The 8,405-nt window shown below is 50.4% G+C and overlaps 1 protein-coding gene across 1 annotated transcript; it reads right to left on the bottom strand.

Annotated features, from left to right (window-relative positions):
* Positions 1–239: 239 nt before the first annotated feature.
* On the bottom strand, positions 240–7,671 carry LOC112908249 (L-amino-acid oxidase-like). Its single transcript, XM_025983722.2, has 7 exons — positions 7,643–7,671; positions 5,734–5,948; positions 5,175–5,287; positions 3,852–4,053; positions 3,329–3,397; positions 2,978–3,114; positions 240–2,409 (listed from the first exon to the last, which is right to left on the bottom strand). Exons 1-7 carry the CDS (start codon positions 7,656–7,658, stop codon positions 1,599–1,601), a joined length of 1,563 nt encoding a protein of 520 aa, XP_025839507.2. The 5' UTR covers positions 7,659–7,671; the 3' UTR covers positions 240–1,598.
* Between the last annotated feature and the right edge of the window lie 734 nt (positions 7,672–8,405).

The raw sequence follows: 8,405 nt of genomic DNA, 5'->3' as shown, positions 1-8,405 counted from the left end.
CATTATTGTCATTATTGCCATTTTTGTCAATCCCTAAACCTAATCAGCCTGGATGAAGTGAGCTTCATCCTGGATTTTGCAGATACATGAGCTAAAACATTTCCTTACCTTTAAGCTAGTCTGGATTTGTTTTCCCCAACACTTATAACTGAAAAAGTCCTGACTACTATAGAGGTGAATGAAAAACCAGAATAAAGCAAGCTGGGATTATAGCAATAGACCAACCAAAATGCAATAAGAAAATGTGAATTTTTTCTTTATTCCTTTCCTTCTGTGCAATATGCCAGTCTCAAGACATAACATTTCCTGCATCATGCTGGTTTTCAGAGTCTTCCAGGGTCACCCTGGTAAGAATATTCTCCAGGCAAAGGGTTTTTCACTTCATTTGCTTCTTCCTTTTGTGTGACTGGGCCCAAATACCCAAGAATTTGGGATAAAAAAAATGAACCCTACTTGGGAGCTGATCATTGGATGTTTGGGAACACACGCAGAGGTGGAGGTTTGATTTAATTGAATAATGCTGCTCATTCTTTATATATGGCACTCAGCACATTGTCTGACACATGGTAGATGAAAAATGAGTATTTATTGAGAGGGCGAGAGAAATAGCATATATGTAGTGTTTATGGGGGAAAATGTACCAAGGCATACACAATATGATCCCAGCCTATGGGGGCTCTCAGTGTAGATGGGCAGATTATATAAAAGTAATTACATAATAATATAAGAAGAGCCACAGCCCAAATATTTGGGACTCGAGGGAGGAAGGGTGGAGGTTCAAAAGAGAAAGAAGGATCCCTGGGGGCTTGGGTGGGGCTATTCAGAGAAGGGGAATTAGTTGGGTGTGGAAGGACAGGGCTCTTTTGTTAAGGAAGAGCAGAGTGGAAGTATGGAGAATGAGCTTGGTGTTCTTCCAGGGGGATGGACAGAGGTATAGGCTGGATAGGCAGAGGTGGAGAGGAGGGGGTCTGGTTGGTGATGGGGGGTGGTAAGAGTGAAGAGCAAATCTATAGGTCAGGAAGTGTCTCTAGGAAGCCAAGATCCTGCTCTTGCAAACTCAAAAAGAACAGAGAAAAACCCTTATCTCTCCCATCCATCTAGATTCCATGTTGGGCCAGGATGTGAGGCCCCCAGCTCAGAAAATGATGGGGTTTGTGTGCCCGTGGGTTTGTGTGTGGCCAATCTGTGGTTTAACATCACTGTGGTTTAGGGTTTGTCTGTTCTTGTAGAAGCTTCTAGCTGTGTATGACCGAAATTAGGTCACTGTTGGAGCCTTCGTCCTTTGCTTGTTACTGTTGTCAGGAGGCAATCCAAGCTAAGGGCTGATTCTAATGATCACCAGCATTGATTTACTCCTTACCCTGCATCTCTGCTGACTCTGTTGCTTCCCTCCTCAAGGCCTGGCAGGGAGAGCAGCAGGAAAGGGAGCGATTCTTTATGGACTTTCTGACCAATTCTTTGGCATTTTTGGATTCTTACTTGTGGGCCAGGGGGGGACTAATGATGACCTCTCTCCTGGGTCTCTGCCTCCAACTCCTACCCCCCCGTACTTTTCCTGACAGATTCCCTCAGGGATTTCTCTCTGGGTTAGAAATGGCCTAGGAGTAAGTGAAGGTTGTCTGCTTTCCCGTGGCCTCCTCATCCACAGCAGCCTGGATATTCCTGGCTGCCTGCAGGCCGGACTTGATGGCGGTGTCTATCCAGCCGTGGGGCATGGAGGTATGCTCTCCTGCAAAGTGGATGCGGCCCTCGGGCTTGAAGAGCTCCTGTGAGTAGTCGGTAAACTGGTAGGGTGTGAACTCAGCAAAGGCGCCCATGGTGAAGGGATCCAGAGACCAGCGCTTGATCACAGAGGAGGGGCACATGCGCTGCAGCTTGTCCTTGGGTATCTGGTGCAGGGCTGCCACGTCCTCCAGGACTACATCTTCCATCTGCTCGTGCGTCATGGATGTGAAGAAGTGGGAGTCATCGTCCACAGTGTAGGCCAACAGGATGCCCTTGCCTTGGGGGAAGCTGTGGCTAGGGTAGTAGATGTGGCGCGAGGGCCGGTCGGTGATGGAGAACCCACCCCGGATGCCATCCTGCTCCCAGAAGAGCTCCTTACAGACGAGAGCCACTTTGGTGGCACTGGTGTAATGCACTAAGCGGAGTGCTTCCATTTTGTCTGGGGAGAGCAGTGGCTTAAAGTTGATGAGATGTGTGGCCTTGGCTGAGGCCGTGATGATGACAAAGTCTGCGGTAAGGGTGTACAGCCTGGAGCTGTGTTTGCCCACCCGGTAGGAAACCTGAACCGTGGGCCCATCCCTCACTACCGTCTCCACCTTGGAGCCCAGGCGGATGGTGTCAGGCTTCAGGCTGCTGCTGAGGGTTTTGGGGAGCTGGTCAAAGCCACCAGTGATCTCGGAAAAGCTGCAGGGGTGAGAGGGAGAGAGAGAGTGAGCGTGGGCGCACTAGGCCCCTTTGCTAAGTCTCTGGCAGCCTTCCTGGTCTGAAAAGTGAGGCAACTAGCTTCCTGCAGCCTGTGCTGGATGCTTCATATACGTCTCCTTAACTAGTCTCTGTAAGAGAAGGATAATTGTTTAATTTTATACTTTGGAAAATTGATACCTGGTGGAGAAGGACTGTGTGGGGATGACACATACAGTCTAGCCCCACCGCATATGGATTCAACTACCATGCCGTCCTGTGTCCCAGAAGGAGTCCCACAGACCTGGGTTTGGATACTGGCTCCAGCTTTTACCTTTAGGGTAAATTTACCCTTGGGTAAATTATAGAACTCCTCTGAGCCTTACATCCTCACCTGTAAAATGGCTCTGACTAATAGTACCGATCTTCCAGGTGACTCAACGTGACAATTGTTGAAAAATGCTATCATTGTGCCTGGTACATAGTGATTACTCAGTGATCATAATTCCATTTCTCTGCTCTGAGAGTTGGAGGAAGGGCAGTTTCCAGCCCTGGTCCCAGTTGACCTTACTTGTCACTATTGGAGAAGGTGAAGCTACTCCTCAGGGATTCCAGGAAGGACTTATAGTATCCAGAATCCTCATTCATCAGAGTCCCGATCATCTTTACTGCTCCTTCGCTCAGCGCTCCTTCTTTCAGCAAGTAAGCCTGCAAGGAGGTGGAAGCTCCTGATGGAGGGCCCAGCACACTGGAAGGGACTTCAGCAGGGGCCTAGGGCAGGCAAGGGGCGGGACTGGATTCCAGGGAAGTTAAGGCTTTGGCAGTGGGAAGAGGGGGTCCAGGTCAGCAGTGGGCAACCCCAGGGAGCAGGCGAGCACAGAACCCCTCTGCTTCTATCTTGGGACTTCTGTGCCTCACATACCTTGGTTGAGTAAGAATCGTAAAAGGATATCAGGCGGCTGCAGTTGAAATTTTTCAGATTTTGTTTGACCTGCAAAAGGAGAGAGAGGGGAAAGCAGCTTAGATTAAAGCCATAGAGCCAGTGGCAGGACTCCTGCATTCTCTGGATGTCCCTTTGACGAGGGAGGGAACAAGAGGGGGTGGATGGAAAGACCAGGGGAAGGGTGCTTCCAAGAGCTCCTAAATGCTCCTCTTTCCTCCCAAATCTCTTCTTTATTTAAGACCTTTGGAGGCTAAAATTTAAGGGGAAGACATTCCCTGCAATCCAGGAAGACTGGCTCATTACCGAGATTGGGTTATCTGGTGATTCCCTTTCTGTCCACTGTCACCATCAAGCAATGGGCCATTGAACCACTAGGTACTGGACCAATCACAAGATTGCTGGATGGGAACTAGGTCACCAGCGTCTATCCACTAACTTTCCAGGGGGCCTTGGGCCAAAACTTGTACTTTCCCAACCCTGGGAGGGGTGAGGCAGGAGGCACCTTGGCGATGGACTGGTAGAAGAGATTTGTGGGGCCTTTGCCCTTCTCCACTGGGTCCACGGAATAGCCCAGGACCTCTGGATTGTCTTTGACCTCCCTGGTGCGATAGCGTTGTCCATTGATGAGGTACCAGGTGTTGTCATCATACTGTATGAACTTGTTCAGCTTCAGGCCAAGCTTCTTGACGTAGGTATGAACCAGCCTAGAACAAATACAGGTGTAACATGGCACCCATCCCAGTGACACCTCGTGCTCACTGGCCTCACTTATAGAAGCCATTTCCGGGGAAACTAGTTTCTTCATGTGCCCAGGGAGCTCAGACTGTTTCTTCAACTCTAAACCTGCTTCCTAATGCTGTAGTATTCTTTTCATTCTTTTTTTGGCCCAAGGGAGATCGTGAGGACAGAGTCTACCCATTATCCAATGAAGGCCCTTTAAGAAATCCCTGAGTACAGGGACACTTGGGGGGCTAAGCAGTTGAGTGTCTGGCTTCAGCCCAGGGCATGATTCTGGGATCCGGAATTGAGTCCCATATGGGGCTCCATGCACCTACTTCTCCCACTGCCTCTGTCTCTGCCTCTCTCTCTCTCTGTTTCTCATGAATAAATAAATAAAATGTTTAAGAAAAAAAAAAAAAGAAAAAGAAATCCCCAAGTACAGAACTTGGGTAGAGACCAAGGCCTTTGGTTTCAGGCTTTGAAATCCCATATTCTATTTCTTTTTTAATTTTAATATTTTATTTATTTATGCCTGAGAGACACAAAGAGATAATATCATCTCATATACACACAAGTTGAGTATATGTTTTGGGGCCAGTTGCTTCCTTGATTTTGAAGAGGAACTGTATCATTTCCTCCTAGGGGAACCTTGGATGAGTCACTTAATATATCTGAGCCCAGTTTCTTGATTTGTAAGTGAGAAAAATAAGAGGATCTGATTAAATAATGCAGGTGTGGCATTTGGCATGGCACTTGGCACATAGAGGTGCTCAATGAATGGCAGCTGATATAATTACTAATTAGTATTAGTTTGTAGCCTAATGGCATATAATTGACATATAAGAAACTGTCCATATTTGAAGTACACAATTTGATGACTTAATGGTAACTCTTATTTATTTATTTGGGACCTACCACGTCCTGTGTGACCCTAGGTTCTGAGTCTTAGTCTTCCTTGTCAAATGGGAGACCAGTATTGGTCCTGACTTGCAGGATTGAACCACATGAGACAGTGGATATCAGAAGCTCTGGCATTATGGCAGCAGGCCTCCCCCCCCCCAATTCCTCTTGCTTGTCCTTTACCCACCCCTTCCCTGGCACTTACCTGTGGGACTTTGGGATTCGCATGGGTCCAAGTTCATGGTACCAGCCTTCCTTCTCATTCCTGAATGTGACAACTCGACCCCCGACGTGGTTGCTGGCTTCCAGGATGGTTACCTGGGGTCCAGAGAACCTGCTGTTGTTCCTAGTGTCATGCTTTCCCTTCTCCTACCCTGGACACCCATCTCCACCCGGCCACAGGCTCTAGTCTGGAATTCCCAGCAGTGGATTCCTTGAATGTGCCAGATAACCAAATGGAGGTGAGGGTCCTAAAGGATGTAAGTGGGGCAGGATGCTCCATGGTGGTGGGGAACCGAGTGCCTCTTGGCCTTTTCTTGTGAGCGTAACTCTTCTCCACTTTTGCTTCCGTGAGAACACACGTGCAGTTGGGGTCAAGTCTCAGGGGAGCCTAGAGTTTTGAGGAGCCATAACTAAGGGCTAAGAGCCCCAGCCAGGTATGATCAGTGATCTAAGAGTGGGGTGTATCGTCTCTCTTTTTCTTTTTCCACCCAAGGAAGGAAACCAGAGGCAAAAGATTGAATCCCCTCCCAAGATCTGCTCACCTGGTGGCCAGCATCCTGGAGGGCCTTAGCCGCCGCCAGACCTGACATGCCAGCTCCCACCACTATCACACGCTTGGTCAGCGGGGAGGTGTGGAGTCCCTCCTGTGCTGTGACAAGGATGGACTCATATTCGGGGTCCTGGAAGCACTTGGCCAGGTCCTCAAAGTAGCCAAGGCAGCTGGGAGTAGCCAAGAAGAGCCCCAGGATCAGGATTCCTGTGGTGGGGAAGGGAATCAGAGGCTGATTCTGGGGCCCAGGCTCTGTATCCTGCCCTACCTAGGAAGACCTTGGCTGTGTGAACGGGCAAGAGAGGTGAGATCAGAAAATATCTGTCAAATGTGTGGTTGTAAACATGTGTGTGATTGTGTCTGTGTGGTGGTGATTGTGTTGTGTGGGATATGGATGTATGTATGAACCATTCTGGTGTCAGTTGTGTGATGGTGAATGTGAATGCATGGGTGCCTGTTGGGGGCATGTGATTGGAAACTCATGAGCATGGACAGGGCCATCTCTGTGAATATGCGGCTTCTGATGCTGGGTGTATGTGTGAGCTTGACTGTGATGTAAGTTGCAGTGATTGTGAGTTTGTGATTGTTGTCTTGTGAGACTGTGCATCATCTGTGATTTAATGGGAGGGAGTGTGTCTGTGGTGTGGTGTGGGCACCTGAGCAAATGTGCAGATGAATCTGTATGGGAAAGCAAGACGAATGTGTATGTGTGTGTGTGTATGTGTGTGTGTGTGTGTGTGTGTGTGTGGCCTGGGTTTGGGTCTGAAGAGTGAGCATGACATGCATGCATTTGCTTGGGTTTGAGAGGAAATGTGGTTGCTGGTGTTCTTGTGTGTGATTCTGTGAGTGTGTTTGAGCGTGAGGCTGGGTGGCAGAGCCAAAGGATGTGTGTGTTCTTTGAGGATATGAGAGGATCGGTGTTGTGTGCCCCTGTGTGTGAAAGCCAGAGTGTGTGAGGCATGCTTCTCTTCAGGGGGGGACCTGTGACCGGTTTCCCAGCGACATCACCAGTGCCCCATGGGACCTTGGCGGGCCCACTACTCTTCTCCAGCCTCACAGTATTTTTTCAAATCCCTCCAGCTTTCCTAATGTGCAGCCAAGACGGGAAACCGGAGTTAATATGTAACACGCAATAGGTCCCGAGTGACGTGGTTCCCATGTTCACAATTAACTGCTCTGATGCACAGAGAAATTCCCCTGGGAGTCTGCAACAGGAGGCTGGGGGGTTTCTTTGGTGTCCCCTGCCCTGAAGGGAAACAGTCAGGAGCTGTGATGTGCTCTGCCCCCGTTGCACTAGTCCTAGGATTTTGGGGTGGGTGAGAAACCCCTTAGTCTGGTCTTTGTCCATGCTGGACACCCGAGGGGCACAGAGAGGAAAGGGCCCCACGGGGGCCACCTCTGAAAAGGGGCAGGAGACCCAGCCAGTGACTAGTGCAGGCCCTTCCCAATGCCAGCAGAGTCTTCTGCAGGAGTGACTCCTCAGAAAAGAAGAGGGGTGACCACGCACCATGGCACAAAGCCCCAGCCCCCACCCCCTCTCCCTACTTTCCAGGCTTACCTCAACCTCCCCAGTCCATTCTCACCCTGTCAACTCTTCCATTTCCCTGAGCTACCACCATTCCTATCTCAGGCCGCATGTCCTTCCCCTTGAATGGGCCCAACCCCCAGACTCATTATCCAGACCAGTACCCATTCTCTGGATTCACTTTTGACACCTGGACCTGTGTGTAGCCCCTGCTCTAACCCTATCCCGTCTCAGTCCCTATGTCTTTCCTTTCTCATGGCCCTCTGCCCAGACTCCCCCTCCGACCCATCAACCCCCTCCCTCTGTCTAACTCAGTTTCAGTGTCCAACACCTCCTCCCTCAGGTGTGTCTGCCTTATAGGAGGCACCCCACTTACCCTTCATCTTGGCCATGACCCTGCAGCTCATGCTGAGTCCAGGGAGCTCTCCCTCTCCTTATGAGGATCCAGCTCCACCCCAGCAGTCACTGGGCGCGTCCCACCAGCCTGCCTCCAGGGCTGGGCCAAGCAGAGAAGCCCTGCCCTCATGGTGACAAGACCATGGTGACTCAGCACCATTCCTGGCCTCATCTTCCTCTTGTCCCGTCTCCCCTCCCTTCCAAGGGAAAGCCCCTTCTCCCAGCTCAGATCCCAGCCCCGGGTACCAGTGGGGAGGAGGGATTGTGGAAGCCAGGTGAGCCATCCCAAACCTGCTGGAACCATCTTCTAGGAAATGGGTGAAGACTGGGGCTATGTGCCTGGGCTGGTTTGGAAGCCCAGTGTCCAGGCTCCTGGCCGAGGTCAAAGCCCCCAGTACTCTCACCAGAGAATGTCCAGTTCTACTGTTGTCCCACGTGAACCTTTCTGTTCCATGGTGAGTCTGCCCAAGGTGGGGATTCTGACCAGGACTTCCCGTGGAGGACTGTGCCCTTCCTGCCCTTCTCAGGGGGCTCCCCCAGCAGGCTGAGCAGACATCTCTGGCCTGGCCCATTTGCAGTGGGAAGTAGTTTTTTTTTCCCTCTTCCTCTGTGTCTTCTAGGGCTTCCTTAGACACAGGCTTCTCTGGCACTGAAGTTCCTTCTCCTGGGGAATCAGGCCAGCTGGCTGTGGCACCAAGACCAGCTCTTTGTTCTTTCTGTGTACAGTGCAGGTGGAGACAGCC

This window comes from Vulpes vulpes, chromosome 10 (genome assembly GCF_048418805.1).
Source record: "Vulpes vulpes isolate BD-2025 chromosome 10, VulVul3, whole genome shotgun sequence".
Classification (NCBI taxonomy): domain Eukaryota; kingdom Metazoa; phylum Chordata; class Mammalia; order Carnivora; family Canidae; genus Vulpes; species Vulpes vulpes.
Note: the sequence above shows the minus strand (reverse complement) of the source record. Positions and strands in the feature narration are given on the sequence as shown.

Excerpts from the sequence above, each read along its gene's own strand:
- LOC112908249 (XM_025983722.2), bottom strand. Across the intron at positions 5,288-5,733 it reads TCCAGGATGCTGGCCACCAG|GTAACCATCCTGGAAGCCAG; the intron begins GTGAGCAGATCT and ends TCTGGACCCCAG. Across the intron at positions 3,115-3,328 it reads ACGATTCTTACTCAACCAAG|GCTTACTTGCTGAAAGAAGG; the intron begins GTATGTGAGGCA and ends ACCTCCTTGCAG.